General features: G+C 49.9%; 1 protein-coding gene and 1 long non-coding RNA gene across 2 annotated transcripts in view; one reads left to right on the forward strand and one right to left on the reverse strand.

Annotated features, from left to right (window-relative positions):
• Nucleotides 1-24,262, forward strand: part of LOC142764980 (uncharacterized) — a 52,820-nt gene that overhangs the window by 22,763 nt on the left and 5,795 nt on the right. The window lies entirely within an intron of this gene.
• On the reverse strand, nt 406-8,813 carry LOC142765140 (uncharacterized). Its single transcript, XM_075865712.1, has 4 exons — nt 6,849-8,813; nt 5,503-6,034; nt 3,511-3,599; nt 406-922 (listed from the first exon to the last, which is right to left on the reverse strand). Exons 1-4 carry the CDS (start codon nt 8,510-8,512, stop codon nt 406-408), a joined length of 2,802 nt encoding a protein of 933 aa, XP_075721827.1. The 5' UTR covers nt 8,513-8,813.

The following is a 24,262-nucleotide window of genomic DNA, read 5'->3' on the forward strand; positions in this document are numbered from 1 at the left end:
GAACAACTGACAAGAAATCAATAACTGCACGTAAACAGAAAGCGTCTGTATCTGCGACTGCAGCACATCACTTTAACTAATAAAAGAAAGAAAAAAAAGTCAGTCATGTTCATACATTTTCAACTATGGTGATCACTTTTGAACATATTGTGACGGAGCGAGGTCTTGGCTTACAGGACAGCGTCCACCGAGAATCGGCAGCCGAACAAGATGTCTGAGTTGCCTCTCGTGCAAGCGCCTAACGCACAGGCGTCTTCTTCATCTTCGCTAAGTGCCACGCTTGCTCCTGTCGATGATGCACCGTAACAATATTTACACAACTCATACAAAGGCTGCATTGAAAGTAGAGTGAGGAAAAGCAACTAATCCACTCAATTCACAGCACTCTTCTTAATTTTAGCATCTTCATCTTCTTACGTTGTCACCTTGGCTGGCATTCTGAGTTTTCACAAGAAAATTCAGCCTGGTGAGGACGTAGAATTTGATGACCTTGTTTGTGAGTTCCGTGTTGTGGTTGGGGCAGCCCACGACGGTCAACTTAGCCAACTGCAAAAATGAGATCAAGTCCAGGATACTGTCACTTTTGATCTCCTTGATGCTGAAGCAACGTGTGAATGCGTTCTCAAGCGAAGTCACCAGGTCATTCAGCTTGGCTGATGGATGCAGCAGGCCACCCCTGTTCACTACATTGGTGAGGCATGCTGCGGCTGGCAGTGACCCATTGTTCTGTCGCAGGAGCTGTGCACAGCAGTCGGTGCACTTTGTGGTTGCGATGTTTTTCCTTGCCACATAGCCGCCAATGTAATAGATGAGCCTTGAGTCACTGGCTTCCACTACCATGTCAGTGTGGTCAAGCCCACACCCGCTGAGGACTTCACGTGCTTCACAGAGGTTGCCGATGTCTAGCAGTTCATCGATCCTCCTATGAATGAATGAATGAATGAACAACTTTATTTATCCCTTGTTAAAGGGAAGGGGGCAACAGGAAAGGGTGTGGTGGGGATGAACTACTTGAAGTAGTCCTCCTCTACCCTCTCAGCCCACTCCAGGATGGCCTCCTGGATAGCGGGCCTCGAGCTGCGCAAGGCAGCCTCCCACTGCTCCTCACTAGAAATTAGGCGTTTCAGGAATGGGGGAAGAGGGTGCTTAGGGCAGCGCCACATGATGTGGTTCAAGTCTGCTGTGGAGGAGGCACAAAATTTACATGAGGGGGAAGGATAACAGGATGGATGAATGCGGTGTAGGAGGTAAGGCGAAAGAAAGGTGCGAGTCTGCAGCTGTCGCCACAGAATTTCGCACCTGCGTGAAGATTTGCGCGTGAGTGGCGGGAAGGTTAATCGCTCTAAACGGTAGTGTGTGCAAATATCGTGGAATGAAATAAGGCGATCCCGCGCTGTAAATGGCGCCTCATTCGTAGCGAATTGCGACACATCGGATGCGTGTGCCCGGACTGTGAATCCTCGGGCACTCGCATGAGCCGCCTCGTTTCCGGCAAGGCCCGCATGCGCGGGAGTCCAGATTAGTGCTACAAGTCGATCAAGGGGATGATGCAAAAGTAGGGAAAGGGCTGGCTTAGAAACCCTGCCCGCTCCGAAATTATATATAGCTGTTTTGGAGTCACTGATTATAACGGATGAACTAGGTATTGTCAGGGCCAGGGCTATGGCCGCCTCTTCCGCTTCCTCCGAAGAAGAAGCAAGAACGGAGGCGGCCGCAGCGACCTGGCCGTGAGAGTTGATTACCGATATTGCATAATGATGCCTGTTTCCGTAATCGGCGGCGTCAACATAGAGCACATCATTGGAGGAGGAGAATTGTTTTTTGAGGGCCCTCGCGCGCTGCATCCTGCGCTGTTTCTGGTGCTCAGGGTGCATGTTTTTTGGAAGTGGTGGAATGTATAGGTTCTCGTGTATGTGGTGTGGAATGGTGTACTTGACCTTAGTGATGGATGCCGGAGTGACAGAAAGGGTTTGTAGAATGTGTCGGCCTGTCACGGTGTTAGAAAGTCTGTTATACTGAGATGCAATATGGGCTTCCCCTAGTTCAGCAAGGGTGTTGAAGGTGCCAGTACGCATAAGCCTTTCAGTGGAGGTCCGTATAGGCACCCCTAAAGCGAACTTATACGCTTTGCGTAAAAGGATGTCTATCTGGTCGGATTCTGATTTAAGAAAGTGTAGGTAAGGCGTTGTAAAAGTTATTTTACTGATAACGAAGGCTTGGACCAAGCGGAGGAGTTCGGCCTCCTTTAGTCCGCCATGTTTATTACTGACCCGACCCAAAAGTCGCAAGGTATGATCAACGGTGGTGTGAAGTGTCTTTAGTGTGTATGTGTTGAGCCGATTGCTTTGAATGTGTAAACCGAGCACGCGGATCCTATCCACTCGAGTAACTGGTACGTCATCTAGAATTACCTGTATATTGGATATGTGTTTTTCGCCCCCTCTGTGAGATGGTAGGAGAAGTAGCTGAGATTTCTGTGGGGAACATGAAAGATTCATAGACCCTGTAAGTGCCACAACCGTATTTGCCGCAGCTTGCAGGGTGTCTTGAATCTCTCCATCGGAGCCGCCAGTCATCCAAAGAGTGATGTCGTCGGCGTAGAGTGAAAACTTGAGGTCAGGGATAGATCTCAATGCTTGCGCCAACGGCATCATAGAGACATTAAAAAGAAACGGTGACAGCACAGACCCTTGGGGCGTGCCGTAACTTCCCAAAGCGTAAGACTGAGATTGATCTGCGCCTATGTGTATGGTTGCGGTACGGTTGGCTAAAAAAGTAGCTATATAGTTATATGTCTTTGCGCCAACCCCTATGAGATTAAGCTCGCGGAGGATGGCGGAATGAGCAACGTTGTTGAAAGCTCCATGGATGTCCAGACTCAAGATTGCTTGCGTATCTAGGCTGCTGTTGGGTGTAATGATATCATGCTTCAGTCGAAGCATGACATCTTGACATGACAGAGATTTTCGAAAACCCACCATTTCTGGTGGATAAACATTGTTGTCTTCCATGTATTTATTCAGACGGTTGAGTATAACGTGTTCAAGCGTTTTACCAAGACAAGAAGTTAGTGAAATAGGCCTGAGATTGGAAGTGTTCACTGGTTTGTTTTGCTTTGGAATGAAAATTACCCTGGCATCCTTCCAGGAACTTGGAAGGGTGCCAGTGTCAAAGCAGTGATTGAAATAATCTGTGATTGCCGTGACGGAGTTGTCGTCCAGATTGCGAAGTACTTTGTTGTTAATGTGGTCTGGGCCTGGTGCTGACGTTGTGCGCAGAGTGGCCATAGCATGCCGAACCTCTGCTTCCGTGATAGCGGCGCTCAATAACTCGTTGGGCTTTCCAGTGTACTTTGGTGTGTTATACTTCTGAGCAGGAGGCAGATGTTTATCGCGGAGGTCGTCGAAGAGTCCGTTTAGATCGTTTTTGTGAGCATATACAAGTTTCTTTATGCTCTGGTTTTGATGTGTGCGTGATGTGGTAGGGTCTAAGAGGTGGCGCAGTAGTTGCCATGTGCGTTTGCTGTCAAGGTTTCCTTGCATGCTGTCACACACCTGGCCCCATTGCTGGCAGGCCAGTTGTGTGGCGTACTCCTGGATCTGCAGGTCAAGCTTGGCTATTCGGAGTTTTAGCTTTCGGTTGTGCCGTCCTTTTTTCCATCTCTTCAAGAGAGACTGTTTGGCTTCCCACATATGTAAAAGCTTGGCATCAACCGTGGTGAGGGGGGTTTCGGGGGGCAAAGTTGTAGTATGCACCCCAGCATCTGAGTGAAGTTGCTTCACCCATTCTGAGATGTCTTGGATGTTTCTGGGAGCTGATATCTGGCGGGCCTCTCGAAATTTGTCCCAATTGGTGTGACTGATTGGCTTAGGTGCGAAGGGTTTGTGCTTGAAATGTACTGTAGTAGTAATGATGTAGTGATCACTACCGAGATTAACTTGCAAGTTGCTCCATGTAACGTGCTGAATTCTGCGTGTAAGGGTAAGATCGGGAGAGGTATCTCTCGATACGCTGTTTCCTAGCCTGGTTGGTGCATCGACGTCATTATGTAGCGTGAGTCTGTGGTCTTGTATGTGTATCCACAGGGCTCTGCCCTTAGGAGTAGAAACAGTGTGACCCCACAACGGGTTGGGTGCATTGAAATCACCAAGAATTAAAAGGGGATGGTCTTTGGCAGCGGAAATGGCTTGAGTAAAAAGGGAGTCAAAGCGGTGATGTTTGTCTCGAGGGCGGCTGTAGACATTCAGAAGGTAAAGAGCAGATGTGTTATTCTTATGAGGAATAATCTCCAAAAAATCATGCTCTATATCGACGCCGTCGAAGTGGGAGTGATTTGCAGTGAGGTGTTTTTGAGTAAGAATTGCCGTATCAGGCCGGGACAGCTTTTTAGTTTGGTGGACATTATAACCTGGGAAGCTGACTGGCCCGTGAGTTTCTTGGAGGGCAATGACTTCGGGTAGATTAGAACGGGAGGCAAGGAACTGTTGCAGATGTGCTTTCTTTTTTCGGAACCCCCTACAGTTCCATTGCCAAACCTGAAGCTCGGAGCGAGTCGGGTTATTGGCCATTGTTAAGCGAAGCTGGTGCTGAGGTGGAAAGTGGTGCTATGCTAGGATTATTGGCACTAACTTCAGCTATCCAACTTGTAGTTTGTTGGATATGAGCTTGCACAAGGTCCATAAATTTGGCGAGTGCTTCATGTTTGGCTGCGTAATCTGCACTGAGTTTTTCAACTGCGGTGAGTATATTATGAAATTTAGTTTCTAATGCGGTTATTCTGTCATTATAATTTAAAACTGTCTCCTCCAGGGATTCTTCTGATCGTGGAGTGCTCGGAGTTTTACGTTTGCTGGGGGGAGGGAGAAGTGGTTCGCGTTGAGCACAGGGGCTAGTGTCCATGGGCAAATGTGCAGAGGGTTCAGGTGGGGCTGATGAATGGCACATGGAAGAGGCGGAATGAGAGGGAGGGGCTTGGGTGGTTGATGCGGAAGGAGGACGAGAATCAATTTGAGTGGTAGTAGCGGATAAGTGAAAAGACTCGAGTTGTAATTTAAGCCTCTGAATTTCAGCTTTTAGGGTTGCATTTTCTTTAAAGAGGGTGGAGTCGTTGTTACTGGTGTGATTTGAGGAGCAGCTAGAAGAGGCTGACTTAGCCCAGCCTACCTGGTGTGAGTTGACCGAAGAGTTGTTGAGAGCAGGGCTTGGTGATAGGCCTGGCCAGGCGTCGTCTTGCGTCGTTGAATCGGAGCGACGACCGCGATCTTTACTTTTGCTGGCACTGGAGCGTCGCCCGCGTTCCTTGCTTTTGCTTCGACTTTTCCGCCCGCGTTCCTTGCTTTTGCTTCGACTTTTCCGCTGGCTTGAACCGTGAGTTTGTTCGCGACTAGGAGATCGGTGGATGAGTGGGTCTTGCTTTTCCATGGACCGTGTAGGGCGCGGCTTAAATCGTTGTCTACACAGCGATGAACCTGTTTCATGGTTTCCATTGCACACAACACAAACATGGTCACACTCGTGGTCCATAGGTGCATCTTTTAGTCCACATTTGGGACAAAGTGTGTCACTGGTGTTGGTGCAGACGTCTTGGCGATGACCAATCTGACGGCACCGTGTGCAGGCTTCAACCTTTTGCCTGAAGGGACGACATCGAAGTGCACAGCCGTCGTAGTGGACGTAGTAAGGAACGATTTTGCCTTGGAATATGATTAGAATGGTTTCAGTGCTGCCCAGGCGTCGTGCACCTCCGATAGTCAGCTTTGGGTTGCATCGGCGGAGGGTCGAGATGATTTCGTCTTCCGAGTAATCGGAAGGCAGGAGAACGGTTCCTCTGCAGGTATCGACGGGATCAGCGACATGGGTGGCGACTTCATGAGGGGTGCCGTTGAAGTTCAAGAGCCGTATGCCATGGTAGAGGTCGGCACGATCCAGGTCTGGTGTGCTAATCAGAACGGTATGGTTGATGGAGTTGACGCGTATTTGGTCAGAACTGGTGCGGTCAGAGATTGGGAGACCCGCCGCCTTGAGGATTATTTGTCTGAGGACGCATGGATGTATCACAGCACAGTTTAAACCTCCACGGACTCTTAATATGATTTTGTAATCACTGCGCGGCAGTGGTGGGGGCTTCGGTGCTGCTCTTGATTGGCGCTCCTGAGCCACTGCATGGCTTGGTGGTGACGAAGGATGCTGGCGTTGTCTTGAGAGGCTCTCGTGGATCGCGCGCCAGGAACGCGCACCATCGACGCCGGCTGCGTCGCGCCCTGTTCCAGCGCTCATGCTAGGGAGAGGTAGGCCTAGCAGCGATACTGCTAGCCGACAGCCCTAAAAGGGCTGCGGCTTGCGTAAAAAACGTCTTAGTATGGAAAAAGTATCACAGGAAGCGTCGGTAACACTCACATATAGGTCCAGTCAAGTATTCGGGGCGTTTGGAGTGATCAGTTAGCCACAAGAGGAAAATTTGCAGGAGCCAAAGTCACATGCGACCGCTCACCTCCGCGCGCGTCCCAAATCTCTCCTCCTATGAGACGTGGTGCCCATTGCACCCTCGGTGTCTATCAGGTTCCTTAGCACTCCTGAAGACACATTGGCATGTGACGGTGACTTGGCAAGATTTTGGAAGGTCAGAGTATTAATGGAAATGAGGAACTGGCTGGGCGACGGGGTGATCATTAGACCCAGACATTTGCCTAACAATCCCAAAGACCCTTTCCATCGGATCTTGGCACAACCGGCTTGTCATGAGGTACTTGTAATTCAATTTCGTTGTCACGTACTCCAGAAGGAGGAGGGTGCTTGAGAGCGTGACGTGAATTCCTTCTGCGGTGGTTTGGCTAAGGAAGCCGGCTGACCCCTTTTTTTCAGACTTTTTTTCACACTTTTTTTCCCGCAGGTCCAAGTAAGCCAAGAAGCTTTCAATGCAGGCTTTGTGGGCATTACCGGGCCTGAGTGCACCTGAACTACACCTAGAAGTCATGGCCTCAATAAGATTTCGCATCCTTTCTACAAAGTTGACGGTGGGAGATTGGTCTCCATGTTTCTCTTCAATATCTTCTCTGTAGAGAAAAAGGCCACGGAGGACTTCATCACTGAACAGCAAAAATGCGTAGTTGACCCTCATAGCCTCAAAACCAGTAGGCCGAACCACGGACTTACTGACGTGTGGCATTGCCTTGAGCGTGGTGCTACGACTTTCATCAGAGTTTCGGGCACAGTCTATACCGTCAACATCAGCGTGCCCTTCTGGAAGCTCAAAGCCTGTGCTAACAAAGCTGTTCCTCACGCATTTGACGAGATGCGGGAAGTCTGATACAAAGCAAAGGAAACGCTCGGGGTCACTGGGGTGCTTTCTTCTGCACACAGTTTTTTCCTTCGTTCCAACCACACCAAATGAATGCCACATGGCCCGATTCCATGAAGCTCCATCACACGTTACGAAATCCACGTGGAGCCCAGCATTCTCGCACAGTATGACACACTCAAGGATTATTTTGGCTAGAGTCTCTGCTTTAACATTGCTATGCGAGGCAAATACTCCAATAATCTGATGCCACTTCCCACTGAAGGGCTGGAACATCACCACCAGTCCATGATCACATGTAAGTGAGCGCTCGGCTTCAGGTGTGAATTTCCCGAGGTCAACGAAGCCTTCAATGCTGCCATCCGAAGCAAGACTCAAGTTTTCCGATAGCTTCATTTCATCGATGAGTAGGCCGCCGTGGCACTGAAACGGGTCCATCGACTTTGTTTTTTCTTTTACAGCAGCAAAAACTTTGCTGCTGAGGCCAAAGCCACTTCTGAACTTCTTCAAGTAGCGCCGAAGACACGTACGCGATGGAAGAACCATGATCTTGTGCTTTCTTATGTGCTCATAGAGCCGTGGACTCTTCATGCACATGACTGCACACTCAAGCACCCATTCAGAGTCATATTTCATTCCTTTGGTGCTTTTGCGCTTCGCCGCTGCTAGGCATGCTCTTACCTGCTGCTGCTGTTTTGAGGGCAGGGATTTGATGGCATCCACAAACACCGAGGAATCTTTGCTTGCATTTTTCCTTTTTAGTTTCTCGATGTTCAACTTCACTCTCAGAATTTTCGATTTCGTCCTCTTCAGTTGCATGCTCCGAATCTTCAGCTTGTATGAAAGGGGCCGGGTGCAAGCATGTACCTTCCTTCGTTTGTAGGAGGCCTGGTTGAGCAGTAGCTTCTTTAGGTATCTACACTGTGGGCAGGCTTTGCCTAGTTCTTGTGCCACTCCGGGGCAAGACATGCTGAAAGTCTTCCCACCACAGGTCTTTTCTTGGCGTTTGGGATTAGCAGCGAACTCGCCCTTTTCGCCGAATCCTTTGCACCGTATCAGAGAATCCGCTTCCGCAAGCAGCTCTTGCGCCATTGCAGTGCTACTGACCTGTACGTTCTTCACTACCGTGGCTTGAACGGAAACTTTCGCTTGAACACTGCACTCGTTTGCAGTGAAGAGAACGACTTTTTCTAAGGCGAGGTTACCGTTATTCATGGCACAAACTGTGAATGCTGTAGCACTGTCCGCCACAGCGATCCTGTGCTTCGCCCAATAGGCACTTGGTGGTTCACAACTCGCGATATCAAGCGCGGTTGGAGAGTTGGAAAAGCTTCCGTCTTCATGGGAGTCGGCAGCGTTGTCGTGCACAGAGGCGCTTCCTTCACACCGCGGAATCTTTGCAGATAGGCCCCTCGTAGACGTCCTCGACGTTCTTTTCTGGGGCGGTTTCTTCGATAAATACGCAGGGACGTTCGGATAAACGGTGGGGATTGCATTATCTTTAAGCTTAGGTCAATCACGAGGAATTCGCACTGTCTCACCGTTGATAGTGTGGGTGAAAAACCGCACGAGGTACTGTTCGTCGAAATGCAGCTCACAAAGAACTGAGGTTGCTTCCAGTGGTTCGTCCGCACGTGGCACTGCTCGCTGCCAGGCTTTGAAGCGTTCAGGGTCTTTGGGCACAGAAAACAGCGACACTTGCCGATCGGACTTCCTCGCAGAGACGTAGCCCGAAGAACAGCCGGGCACGAAGCAGTGCGTCTGCGACGCTTTCCGTTTCACGCCAGAGCTCATTGCGCTTTAGATCACCGCACTCAGTACTGACTGGAAATAAGTTTGTCGCTGTGCGACATACTTGTCATACAAAAAGCGACGAACTCAGCCTGTAAGGCACAAAAAAACACGTGCGCGAAACGGTAAACAAACGACGGAAGAAACAGCGCCAACCCCCTCGCTTCGCTTTCGACGGGCATCGAAGAGCTGGCCGGAGCGCCACCCCGGGCTACCGCGGCCTGTCATGAAACGACGAATCGCTTTCCCTGCGGCGGCGCATGGGCGCTGACGCCACCTCCCCTTCTAGCCACCATAGTGAGAGGTTGTGTGCGTGCCGCTGCGTACTGTACCAATGTGGCGAAATGCGACTGAGTGCTTACTCGCGTGACTTCCGAGGTCCGGCAAAACTTCGCTACGAACATAAGGTTCACCTTTTCGGCGGATATCGGCCCGTTCGACTTCAGCAGCGATGAAGCTGTGCGCGATGTGAAGTGTTATTCCCGTATCGAGCTCACGGACATTAAGGACCACCTCGTTGGCGGCACAAGCTTTGCAACAAGGGACAAGCTTAAAGCCTACAAATCGATGGACTCCAACAACTATGTGACTTGCAGATGGGTCCGACCGTCTTCGAGTTCGCGACCTCGAAGACGGCCGCCGCGTCGTCGTCGGAAACGTGATTGGTTTCCCTTGCTCAGTGCTCGGACGAATAATTTTTGTCACCGCAGTGGTGTCGCTTCACGAATTCTTTGCGTGAAAGGGCTTCGCCGTTAGCAAGAGAATGTGAGGTGATACAGTTGACATAGTTCGTTCGTGGTTGAGCCCAAGCCGCTTGCTATCAAAAATGCTCTTTGCTGCAGGGTCCAAGGACGCGCGTCAGGCAGTTGTGCACCTAGAGATCACATACGGTCTCGATTGTAATTGATCGACGTTAATGCAATATCACCGTTTGTATACTACTTAGCTGACCATTTTCTTAAACAGTCAGCGACGCAGCGCTCTCTCGTCAAAGCATGGATAAACATTCCTGCACTGCGTCGCTTTCCTGCACTGCGTCGGGCATTCCTGCACTGCGTCGCTGACTGCTTACTAACACACCGAAATCAGTAACACGCCGCACCTACCTGGATGATGCCGCTGATAAGCAGTGATCGCGGACGTAGTGCGCGCGCTCGTCTCCTGATGCGTAAACAACCTCTATGATGTTGCATAGGTTCTGAACAGTTACCGGAAATGAAATGTTCAACGCACATGCGGTGTAGTGTGTGGTTGAGCCATCCAAACCTTTTCGATTGGTTTACAATCGCTTTAGGTATAGGAAAAAAAAAAAAAGCCACCAGATGCATTCTCAGTGTCAGGCTTCTTACTCGAGTGGTTGTAGCAACCAAATACAGCACAGTCCGCCATTATGACCACAGGAATTTCGCACGGTGGTGGTGGTAGTGGTTACAAGAAGAAAAAGGCACCTAATTTCTGCAGCACGGCGCAGTGCCTAGGAATCTCGCACGGACGGCCACGAGTGTACATTCTGCGACTGCTTGCCGGCGGCAGCCGGGAGAGAGACCACAAAGATGGATACGCTGCCCCTTCTACGGTGGTGCCATCTCGTGGGCCACGCCCCTGTGCAACCCTCTTATATATATATATTTATATATATATATATATATATATACACACACATTGTAGGCGTCTATTATGCGTTTCATCCTTATCTGGACAGCAGTCAATCATAATCACCTGTTCTGGCTGACAGTCATCATCGTCATATATATCGTCATCATCATATATATATATATGAATGTATGTATATTGAGATCTAACAGGCAATAATGCCAAGGAATGTATAGGGGAAGTTATTAGAACCATAAAGAGAAGTGGATGAAAAAATAACTTGCCGTGCTCACGGCAAGTTCTGTAGTGCCACCACTTCAGCGTCATACTCGTCAGAAGTGGCTGCGGCAGACTAGTCTCCGTCCTTAACGGCGGTGGCTGCGGCGCTTGGCAGTGCCAGCGCTGCGGCGGTCGACCCTGCAGGTAAGGTCTGGCAAATACGCTGGCCCTCCGCCCCCAAACAATGTAAGAGAATAGCCTTGCATCGTCCTGGCACGAACTCGGAGGCCACAGAAGCTACCAAGTACAGGTTGAACATCTGCTCCCACTGCTGCCATGGTAGTGGCGGCCGAATGGGCGTTGCAAGGAAGAACGGTAGTGGAGTGAGACCGGGGAAGCTCATGGTTGGCCAGTCATGGACGGGCGCAGCTGCTTGGGGTACCTTCACGGCATCCTCGTCGCCAATGTAGTGTTTATGGGAAAGGCGTCAACGGCCTAGCTGTGACGATGTACGGAACAAGAACCACTTTTATTGAAGATGTACATGGTTTATATAACAATGAGTGAATGCGCCCCCTAGGGATGAAAGAACAGAAGCGAAACCGAAAGAGAATACAACACTCGCTTTGGGCCTGGCCTACAATGCACGTGCTCTAAACTTTGCTTACCCTGAAATGCAGACTGCATGGCTCTTCTCCGAACTGATCAACATTCTTTAAAACCAACAATAACAGAAAAGAAAACCATTTCCAAGCAGAAAAAAAAAACTCAACGTGCTGACAAGTTCAAACTCGTCAAAACAACCGATCTCCTAGCTCTCAACAAAGCTTACTGCCGACGCTAGCAATGAAAGTCCCCTCCTAGGCCTACTTTTCCCCGGTTCAAAAAAGGCTTGTAACGAACCGCGAAAACTGTCATCCGATGCTCCAAGAGCTCCACTGTTGGGCAGCCAGTGTGTGGTCTCGATGTGGGGAGCGCCACCACGCTGTTGGAATGAGTGGACACAGCAGACGCGGTCGGAACAAACCAAGGAATGCACATTTCTTTAACTACATTAGAATGACGATATATTCAGCTGAATTATTATAACATCAATTGTGATCCACACGCTATAACATCCGTACACAATATTCTACAACACACAATAAGATGACAAACAAGGCGGTGTTGCTAACGCCTGACGTCTTACAGTTTCTGCCTGTACCGGCTCTGTGAATAATACGTACTTCTTTTCTAGTTCGTACACCCGGTTCATCCCAAGTTATAGGCATACACGTTGCCGCAAGGTATTTGAATACCTGCCTTGCCCAGCGCTCTCGGCACATAAATTGAAGGTGACAGCTGAACACTAACTTGCTGGACGCCTCGTGAGCTTCAAAACCAGACCAGCCGAGGTCCTCCTGGACTGCCTCGTTTGTCACTCTTCCATGGCAAGCAAGCACTGTGCGGCCAACTCCTTGTTGCCGCCGCTCCAGCCATTCTCTGGTGACCGCTGTCGTGCAGATATTGCATCGCAAATGTGAGGCAAGGAACATGCACCAGTTTCCATATGTCCCGCACCATGATGAAGCTGAAGCGGTCGCACCCTTACAAGATGTGGCACTGAAGAATGCACTGAGCACGCAGTGAGGCTTGGCGGATATGCCGCTTCCTGATGAATATGTATACTGGCCTCAGAACAGAGCAGCATGCCCAAGTACTTATATGTAGTCTTCATGGCGATGTTCTCACTTCCCAGCTTGAGATCTACAGCTTCAGCAGTGTCGCCAGCAAATGGCACAATCCTGATTTTTTTGGTGTTGAAGCGTAAGCCCAGCGAAGTCATTTGTGGGGCACAGATGTCCAGGAGTGCCTGCAGCTCTGCTTTGCTCTCAGCCATTATTATCATGTCATCCGCAAAAGCCAAGCCAGGCAGCTGTCGATTTTCATTGATTCCGCTTGTGCTATACTTCAGGCGGAATCCAATACTGGACTGGAGCAGTGCTCGTTCCACGCCTGACACGTATAGGAGGTAAATAATCGGTGAAAGTGGACATCCCTGCCGAGGACCCCTGCAGATGCTTACCGGCTCACTCTTCACATTGGCAAGTTGGGCAATGATACTACTGTTGGCATAGAGATGCCTGAGTGTCGCCAATAGCTTCTCCGGCATATGCTCACAAGCACAACGCCACCTACCGCTTAATAGTTGTGACCCCTATATGCGGCTTATGCAAACAACTTTGTAGGGGGTGTCAGCACTCCCACAAGCTGTGCATTTTCGTAAGACTGGAGCTTAGGTACTCTAGGTCATATTGTTACGTGAGTTCGTGTTACTCACGTAACATATTTGGTGGAGGTGGAACGATCCCCGTCCTCACCACGCAGCTCCGCAGTGGCCGCATCCTCCAGCTTCCCGCCATGGCTTCCAGTGACAACGCGTCCGCTTCATCATCTGCGGCTTCTCCGACAACCTTTGTCGCCGTCCAAACACCACGTGATCCCGGGACATTTTCTGCGCAACCTGGCCTCGACGTCGACAAATGGCTTCGCCTTTATGAACGGGTCAGTCAAACTCACCGTTGGGACCCTACCATGATGCTCGCTAATGTTCTCTTCTACTTGGACGGAACCCCGCGTGTCTGGTACGAGACAAATGAGTCCGAACTCACCAGCTGGGACACGTTCAAGGAGAAGCTACGTGACATCTTTGGGGACCCGACCGGTCGCCACGCAGCTGCACGACAGGAGCTGGCTACCCGTGTCCAGTCGCCAACTGAATCGTATGTGTCATACATCCAAGAAGTTCTCGCTCTTTGCCGAAAAGTGGACGAGGCGATGTCTGAGGCTGAAAAGGTTGGACACGTTTTGAAGGGGATCGCGGACGACGCCTTCAATTTGCTGGTGTACACTAACGTCTCGACCATCGACCGTGTAATTCAAGAATGCCGCCGTTTCGAAACAGCAAAAAGCCGTCGGGTGCGCCCTCCTTTTTCTCGGTTGCCAAACACGGCGGCTACGTCCACCTGCTCCGATTCTACCGTCACACCGCCCTTTGAGCAGAGTGTAACGCGTATCGTTCGACGGGAACTTGAAGCAGCAAGTCCAGCGCCGCTTCAGCCCACTTCTTTCGAACATACGATACCGACAACCCCCGCGATCTCCGTTATTCAGGCGGTCGTACGACAAGAATTCGCCAACCGCGGGTTCCCTGATGCTTGCCCCATCTCTTGCCCCTCCTCCAGACCAATTCCCATTAATGCACCTCGACGTGACCCATTTGTTGCTCCACGATCTCGCAACCCGGCGGAATGGCGAACTCCTGACGACAAACCGATCTGCTTCCGGTGCCACCGCGTTGGACATGTCTCCCGCTACTGCCGTGCCTCCTGGACGCCGCCACATAGGAGCCAGTTTTTCGCACCTTATAGACCATATGAAGATCTTCGCCGGTATTCGTCCAGCCGTACCGCCCCTGCTTTCGACACGTCTAACAGCCGCCTTCCTGCTCGTTCTCCGTCCCCTCAACGCCGTCGTTCCCCGTCGCCCCAGCCACGCCGCCATCACTCGCCGCCTAACTTTTCATCGTACCCGACGGAAAACTAGACAGTGCAGCCCCTGGAGGTAGGGCTGCATCATCCCTGTCTGAACCAAACCCTCCATTGACGCTTCATACGAACAAAAATCTTGTCGATGTACACGTGGACGGTATTTCTCTGTCGGCACTAGTCGATACTGGCGCTCATGTATCCATAATCAGCGTTCATCTTTGTCGCCGCTTAAGAAAAGTACTCACGCCCCCTGCTACCGAAGCTGTACGTGTGGCCGATGGCGGCACTGTTCCTGTCATTGGCATGTGTACGGCTCGCATACGCATCGCCGACCGTTACATCCCTGTTCTATTCACGGTGCTCCAGAACTGTCCTCATGACCTCATCTTAGGGATGGACTTCCTGTCGACCCATTCTGCTCTGATCGACTGTTCCGCTGGTACTCTTTGCTTAGACCTTCCTCTTCAGCCGGATATTCACCCTGAACCTCAACACGGCCTTTCTGCCACAGACTTCCTCCGCTTACCGCCTAAAGCCCTCACATTCACCGAATTCGCCACGACCTCACCCGTATTGGATGGGAATTACATCGTCACGCCGATTCCTGATGTCCTACTGGCACGTGACGTCACCGTCCCTCACTGCATCGTAACTGTAGCCTCCAACCGGACCCGTCTACCCGTCATAAATTTCGGCTTCACAAAGCAAGTCCTCCCTGAAGGCATCCTAATTGCCACGTTGCGGTCCTTAGCCGATGATCACGTCACCACTTTCGCAGCCGACGCATGCCCCAATTTTCCTTGTCGCCCACTCGATGCCACATGCCTCGACATGTCAATACGTCCCATGATCGACCCTGACCTTCCCCCAGCGCAATCAGCCGCTCTCGCACGCCTTCTAGCTTCCTACCGTGACATCTTCGACCTTGACGACCGCCCACTCGGCCAAACTTCTCTTGTAAAGCACCGCATCAACACCGGTGATGCTGCTCCCATTCACCGTCGACCGTATCGCGTGTCCGCGTCGGAGCGCCAGATTATTCAAGCTGAAGTGAATAAGATGTTAACTAAAGGCATTATTGAGCCCTCATCAAGCCCATGGGCGTCACCCGTCGTCCTGGTTAAAAAGAAGGACAACACATGGCGTTTTTGCATCGATTACCGGCATCTAAATCGAATCACCAAAAAGGACGTGTATCCTTTACCACGTATTGATGACGCCCTCGATTGTCTCCACGGCGCACGCTACTTTTCATCCATCGACCTTCGTTCTGGTTATTGGCAGATTGCCGTAGACGAGAAAGACCAAGAAAAGACCGCCTTCATCACTCCAGATGGCCTATACCAATTCAAGGTTATGCCCTTCGGCCTATGCAATGCCCCCGCCACGTTCGAACGTATGATGGACTCTCTGCTACACGGGTTCAAATGGTCAACATGCCTGTGTTACCTAGACGACGTCCTCGTATTTGCACCTACGTTTGAGACCCACCTTGAGCATCTGTCGGCCATTCTCGACGTCTTCCGCAAAGCTGGCCTCCAGTTGAACTCCTCGAAGTGTCACTTCGGCCGCCGACAGATTACCGTGCTGGGCCACCTTGTCGATGCTTCTGGTGTGAGACCGGACCCTGAGAAAATTCGTGCCGTCACGAATTTCCCAGTACCCCAATCCGCCAAAGATGTCCGGAGCTTTGTGGGACTTTGCTCCTACTTTAGGCGGTTCGTGAAAGATTTTGCGGCAATCGCCCAACCACTTACCGATCTTTTGAAGAAAGGCGTTCCATTTTCGTGGGGGTCCACTCAAGCTGCCGCCTTCTCTCACCTCATAACACTTTTGACGACGCCCCCTATCCTCGCCCACTTTGACCCATCTGCCCGAACTGAGGTCCGAACTGATGCCAGTGGTCACGGTATCGGAGCCGTTCTCGCCCAATGCCAACAGGGACACGACCGCGTTATCGCGTATGCTAGCCGCCTCCTTACACCTGCAGAGCGTAACTATTCGATCACAGAGCGAGAATGCCTTGCTCTTGTCTGGGCGGTCTCAAAATTCCGTCCATATTTATATGGCACTCACTTTTCCGTCGTCACCGACCACCACGCGCTCTGCTGGCTTTCATCCTTAAGAGATCCTACAGGTCGACTTGGTCGCTGGGCTCTGCGACTGCAAGAATACACCTTTTCTGTGATATACAAGTCTGGACGCCTGCACCAGGACGCCGATTGCCTTTCTCGCTATCCAGTTGACCCATCGGCCACCATACCTGACAACGACGCCTGCGTGTGCTCCGTTTCTCAACTGAACCACATAGCCGACGAGCAACGCCGTGATGCAGCCCTACGAGCTATCATTGAGCGCCTCGACTCCTCCCCATCGAACCGATCCTATCGCTCGTTCGTACTCCAGAATGGCACATTATACCGGCATAACTTCCATCCAGACGGCCCATCTCTGCTGCTTGCCATACCCAGCACCTCCACCAAATATGTTACGTGAGTAACGAGACAAAGTATTGCGAATATATTCGAAAAATATATTTGCAAGAGCGGTTGCAGCACTGGCCAGTCTGGCTCCGAGCTCGAGCAGCCAGCGAGCCTCATCTTCTTCGTCGGGCGCACACGCGCATTCGCACTATGGTTTGTGGCAGCCTACAGGTAGCAATATTTTACTAGAACAGCTTTCCTCTTAGTCCAGACATAGAAAAAAACAATGATTTCTTTGGCAACAATATATGGTGGATTGCACGTTACTATAGTAACCCCCTTGCCTGGTTAAGAAATAAAATAACCATCATCTCCTATCTTTACATCATATTTTTTAACTTTCTATCAGAAAGGAGCAGTCTTTTACGCAGGGGCACCTACTTGCAATTTTAAATCTGTAGGCTGTGCCAGAGTCCTTCAATGCTTTCCTGGTCACGAAACTCCGCCCGAAGGTTGATATAGGGACAAAATCTGTCGCTAGAGGCGCCACCTGTCGTATGGCAGCCACAAGCCGCCGCCACTGCTGCGCTTGTATGCAGACGCGATTATGTGCGTGCTGTTCTTCCTGTTACCTTTTTTTAAACGTCTCTGAACGCATCAATGCCACCAGATAAATAAGTTGAAACGGGATCCAGTGTCGACGACGAATGAGAGCTGTTTACTTTGGAACGCATGCGTAGTTTACTTGGAAGTGCGGGCCCACCTTATAAACAGCAGCGCATTAAAAGTGTTCTCACACTGCGCGATAACGCATTGTGTCAATAATTGTCTCATAGCCCAATTATATGCATACTTACGATGCCTCGAAGCGGTACTTGCGAGCTATAGCTTGCAAGTGTTGAAAGACAATGCTTATGCTCCATGCTCTTGATGCGAGCAGCTACTGCTTGATCTGCTCGACAACATGTTTGTATTTGGGCCCGGCCAAAGGGCGATTATGTTTATGCTGTAGGTGAGCTTTATATTCTGGTAGGGCCGCTAATAGGGGGAGGAAGGTGAACGAAATGAAACACGACTGAATAGTACAGGAGCAATCACATTGGTTTATATCCGGCTCGCCTCTCGCGCGCTACTACCCAAGTATTCAAATGAGCTGAATGGTTGAGCCAGAAGTTTTATTCCAGACCTTTCAATTGAGTTTATACCCAAATGCGCAGTTGTTTTGGACACACGTTTGTGAGCGCCGATCGCTTTTTTTGACGCGGGGACTTTCGATGCCGACGGCTTTCGCGACCGCTCTAAACGTGCCCAACATTTGATTGATCACTTCTTTCCACGCAATTTACACGGGACACCCGCCGCTTGACATTTCCTTGTGTTTACTGTTTAGGGCATTATTATTTACCGGCCGACAACCCATGATTTCTCCGGGAACGGAAGTACAGCAGCCTAATCTGGAAGTTCCTTTTGATGCCAGTGCTAGCCGCTTGGCCGCCTCTGCCACTACCGAGGTACCTGATCACACATTTGTTTTTATTTTTTGGGTGGGAGGGGGGGAAGGGCGGTTATGATTTAAGGCATGCAATAAATCTTAAATTTGGTGCTAATGATACGCCGCCTAGTAGTCAGGTGTGTACTTATGAATGCGAGATTCACATATGGTGCAGCCCACGACGGTCAACTTAGCCAACTGCAAAAATGAGATCAAGTCCAGGATACTGTCACTTTTGATCTCCTTGATGCTGAAGCAACGTGTGAATGCGTTCTCAAGCGAAGTCACCAGGTCATTCAGCTTGGCTGATGGATGCAGCAGGCCACCCCTGTTCACTACATTGGTGAGGCATGCTGCGGCTGGCAGTGACCCATTGTTCTGTCGCAGGAGCTGTGCACAGCAGTCGGTGCACTTTGTGGTTGCGATGTTTTTCCTTGCCACATAGCCGCCAATGTAATAGATGAGCCTTGAGTCACTGGCTTCCACTACCATGTCAGTGTGGTCAAGCCCACACCCGCTGAGGACTTCACGTGCTTCACAGAGGTTGCCGATGTCTAGCAGTTCATCGATCCTCCTATGAGACGTGGTGCCCATTGCACCCTCGGTGTCTATCAGGTTCCTTAGCACTCCTGAAGACACATTGGCATGTGACGGTGACTTGGCAAGATTTTGGAAGGTCAGAGTATTAATGGAAATGAGGAACTGGCTGGGCGACGGGGTGATCATTAGACCCAGACATTTGCCTAACAATCCCAAAGACCCTTTCCATCGGATCTTGGCACAACCGGCTTGTCATGAGGTACTTGTAATTCAATTTCGTTGTCACGTACTCCAGAAGGAGGAGGGTGCTTGAGAGCGTGACGTGAATTCCTTCTGCGGTGGTTTGGCTAAGGAAGCCGGCTGACCCCTTTTTTTCAGACTTTTTTTCACACTTTTTTTCCCGCAGGTCCAAGTAAGCCAAGAAGCTTTCAATGCAGGCTTTGTGGGCATTACCGGGCCTGAGTGCACCTGAACTACACCTAGAAGTCATGGCCTCAATAAGATTTCGCATCCTTTCTACAAAGTTGACGGTGGGAGATTGGTCTCCATGTTTCTCTTCAATATCTTCTCTGTAGAGAAAAAGGCCACGGAGGACTTCATCACTGAACAGCAAAAATGCGTAGTTGACCCTCATAGCCTCAAAACCAGTAGGCCGAACCACGGACTTACTGACGTGTGGCATTGCCTTGAGCGTGGTGCTACGACTTTCATCAGAGTTTCGGGCACAGTCTATACCGTCAACATCAGCGTGCCCTTCTGGAAGCTCAAAGCCTGTGCTAACAAAGCTGTTCCTCACGCGTTTGACGAGATGCGGGAAGTCTGATACAAAGCAAAGGAAACGCTCGGGGTCACTGGGGTGCTTTCTTCTGCACACAGTTTTTTCCTTCGTTCCAACCACACCAAATGAATGCCACATGGCCCGATTCCATGAAGCTCCATCACACGTTACGAAATCCACGTGGAGCCCAGCATTCTCGCACAGTATGACACACTCAAGGATTATTTTGGCTAGAGTCTCTGCTTTAACATTGCTATGCGAGGCAAATACTCCAATAATCTGATGCCACTTCCCACTGAAGGGCTGGAACATCACCACCAGTCCATGATCACATGTAAGTGAGCGCTCGGCTTCAGGTGTGAATTTCCCGAGGTCAACGAAGCCTTCAATGCTGCCATCCGAAGCAAGACTCAAGTTTTCCGATAGCTTCATTTCATCGATGAGTAGGCCGCCGTGGCACTGAAACGGGTCCATCGACTTTGTTTTTTCTTTTACAGCAGCAAAAACTTTGCTGCTGAGGCCAAAGCCACTTCTGAACTTCTTCAAGTAGCGCCGAAGACACGTACGCGATGGAAGAACCATGATCTTATGCTTTCTTATGTGCTCATAGAGCCGTGGACTCTTCATGCACATGACTGCACACTCAAGCACCCATTCAGAGTCATATTTCATTCCTTTGGTGCTTTTGTGCTTCGCCGCTGCTAGGCATGCTCTTACCTGCTGCTGCTGTTTTGAGGGCAGGGATTTGATGGCATCCACAAACACCGAGGAATCTTTGCTTGCATTTTTCCTTTTTAGTTTCTCGATGTTCAACTTCACTCTCAGAATTTTCGATTTCGTCCTCTTCAGTTGCATGCTCCGAATCTTCAGCTTGTATGAAAGGGGCCGGGTGCAAGCATGTACCTTCCTTCGTTTGTAGGAGGCCTGGTTGAGCAGTAGCTTCTTTAGGTATCTACACTGTGGGCAGGCTTTGCCTAGTTCTTGTGCCACTCCTGGGCAAGACATGCTGAAAGTCTTCCCACCACAGGTCTTTTCTTGGCGTTTGGGATTAGCAGCGAACTCGCCCTTTTCGCCGAATCCTTTGCACCGTATCAGAGAATCCGCTTCCGCAAGCAGCTCTTGCGCCATTGCAGTGCTACTGACCTGTACGTTCTTCACTACCGTGGCTTGAACGGAAACTTTCGCTTGAACACTGCACTCGTTTGCAGTGAAGAGAACGACTTTTTCTAAGGCGAGGTTACCGTTATTCATGGCACAAACTGTGAATGCTGTAGCACTGTCCGCCACAGCGATCCTGTGCTTCGCCCAATAGGCACTTAGTGGTTCACAACTCGCGATATCAAGCGCGGTTGGAGAGTTGGAAAAGCTTCCGTCTTCATGGGAGTCGGCAGCGTTGTCGTGCACAGAGGCGCTTCCTTCACACCTCGGAATCTTTGCAGATAGGCCCCTCGTAGACGTCCTCGACGTTCTTTTCTGGGGCGGTTTCTTCGATAAATACGCAGGGACGTTCGGATAAACGGTGGGGATTGCATTATCTTTAAGCTTAGGTCAATCACGAGGAATTCGCACTGTCTCACCGTTGATAGTGTGGGTGAAAAACCGCACGAGGTACTGTTCGTCGAAATGCAGCTCACAAAGAACTGAGGTTGCTTCCAGTGGTTCGTCCGCACGTGGCACTGCTCGCTGCCAGGCTTTGAAGCGTTCAGGGTCTTTGGGCACAGAAAACAGCGACACTTGCCGATCGGACTTCCTCGCAGAGACGTAGCCCGAAGAACAGCCGGGCACGAAGCAGTGCGTCTGCGACGCTTTCCGTTTCATGCCAGAGCTCATTGCGCTTTAGATCACCGCACTCAGTACTGACTGGAAATAAGTTTGTCGCTGTGCGACATACTTGTCATACAAAAAGCGACGAACTCAGCCTGTAAGGCACAAAAAAACACGTGCGCGAAACGGTAAACAAACGACGGAAGAAACAGCGCCAACCCCCTCGCTTCGCTTTCGACGGGCATCGAAGAGCTGGCCAAAGCGCCACCCCGGGCTACCGCGGCCTGTCATGAAACGACGAATCGGTTTATATAACAATGAGTGAATGCGCCCCCTAGGGATGAAAGAACAGAAGCGAAACCGAAACAGAATACAACACTCGCTTTGGGCCTGGCCTACAATGCACGTGCTCTAAACTTTGCTTACCCTGAAATGCAGACTGCATGGCTCTTGTCCGAACTGATCAACATTCTTTAAAACCAACAATAACAGAAAAGAAAACCATTTCCAAGCAGAAAAAAAAAACTCAACGTGCTGACAAGTTCAAACTCGTCAAAACAACCGATCTCCTAGCTCTCAACAAAGCTTACTGCCGACGCTAGCAATGAAAGTCCCCTCCTAGGCCTACTTTTCCCTTTCGATGCCGACGGCTTTCGCGACCGCTCTAAACGTGCCCAACATTTGATTGATCACTTCTTTCCACGCAATTTACACGGGACACCCGCCGCTTGACATTTCCTTGTGTTTACTGTTTAGGGCATTATTATTTACCGGCCGACAACCCATGATTTCTCCGGGAACGGAAGTACAGCAGCCTAATCTGGAAGTTCCTTTTGATGCCAGTGCTAGCCGCTTGGCCGCCTCTGCCACTACCGAGGTACCTGATCACACATTTGTTTTTATTTTTTGGGTGGGAGGGGGGGAAGGGCGGTTATGATTTAAGGCATGCAATAAATCTTAAATTTGGTGCTAATGATACGCCGCCTAGTAGTCAGGTGTGTACTTATGAATGCGAGATTCACATATGGTGCACGTAATGGGGAGAAAGTTGGAAAACATTTATTTACACAAAATACACTGAGAACAACACTGTGGAGAAGGAAAGCACTAGAAACTATTGCAGCGTTCTGAGCAATGTTACACAATCTGTGACTCTACAGTACAATGTGTATATCGTTTCATTAACAGCTGCACTCTGCCTTAGCTCACTGCCTAAAATAAAGTGTATTTGAATATACACTATTTACACTATATGCAGATAAATATGAATAGTACAAAAATATTACAGTGTAATGTATACAAGATATACAACACTATATACAAATGGGAAGGCGAGCTCACATACACAGCCATTATGCTTAACATTGTGGCTTCCGCCCACCACTTGCAGGGCATGAACTGCGCACAGTTGCCCGCGAGGCTTTGTTTTTTTCTCGAGTGAAGAAATGTAATCTACATCTCAAAAAAAAGTGTACAACCTCAGCTGTTATCCCTAAAAAGTGCAACAGACAACCTACACTTGCTGACGCTGTGCGGCTGTTGAGCAAAATGCCCTCAACAATCCTCGCGTACACGTCACCGCATGCAATGTTTTGCACCGTGTACGTCTCTACATGTTCTTCAACAATTTTCAGGAGACCAAGAAGACGGCTGCTAGGTACTTTCAAATAGCCCCTCGATTTTGTTTGGATCAAGGCAGATGGCTGACGTGTTGTGCTCAACATCGTTTCGATGCAGCCTAAGCAATCCAAAGTAGAAAACTTCTTGGCGTAATCCAAAATGGAGTCTTTGGTCGAAAGGGGGCCAATGTCCTCCACGCAGTCTGTTGTTGGCTCCAGCAGGACATCGTCCAGCAGAACAGCTAGTGTGTCCACCTGAAATGTGCACAACTTCCTGAATTTTCAAGGTGATAAAAAGGAAACTTCAGGACACATACAGGACACAAATTGCAAAATACCTGAGTCGTAGAGGGCTTTTCCTTGTCAAAAAGAACTTGCAGAGTGAGAAGCAGTTGTGGCCCGCTTCCGTCAACTGAAGCTCGCTTAGGTGGCCGCACGAGGTTGTTCACCGACAGCATCCGGTATATAAACAAAAACTGCTGAACAGTTGGTTGGCCCCCGCCTCCTGCAACATGCCTGGCTATCCCAAAGAAGCGCTGGACAGGGAAAAAGAAAGGTATCTGTACCAACACACCGTGCCAAAAAGTACCTGAATTACCTCTAAAGGGTCTTGGCCGAGGTTTCCAACTAGAACATAACGGAAGCCAGACTTTAAGAGTCGATCAATCAGGGCCACCGTGCTGTGCAGCGTTATCCTCAGTGCACCACAAGTTGGTTTGCTAAGGAAGCACACCTGCCTCTGCTTCAGCAGGCTCTCTATGTATGTGCAGCAATCCTCCAGCCACTTTATGTTCGCCTTCAATGTCTGCAATGCAAGAAATATTAACCTTGAGTACACTATAAAAGAAAAACATATTTGGGTGTGATTTACTCGCTCACCGCGATGTGCTCGGCTTCGTTGTATTGCACGTCCTGTGGTCTTCTTGAGTTGAGGCAGTCAAATAGATCGTTCATCTGCTTCGTGAAGTCGTATGTACCTGCGGGGTTATGTAGCTTTTGGCAGCCTTCTTGCTTGCTATAAAACTCCATTGCAGACGCCGTGCTTCCGCTGAAAAGCTGAAAATGATGGCACACTGTTGTTGAACGAAAGAGCTTGCATTGAAATTTGTCTTTTTTGACAAATCATCGGCAAAGTTTTGTGTCATTAGTTCGCCTGTAAGTAGCCTTACTAATTACTAGGAGTGGTTACTCGCCTGAACAGCAAGCCGGACACTCA

This window comes from Rhipicephalus microplus, chromosome 6, assembly GCF_043290135.1.
Source record: "Rhipicephalus microplus isolate Deutch F79 chromosome 6, USDA_Rmic, whole genome shotgun sequence".
In the NCBI taxonomy this organism is placed as follows: Eukaryota; Metazoa; Arthropoda; class Arachnida; order Ixodida; family Ixodidae; genus Rhipicephalus; species Rhipicephalus microplus.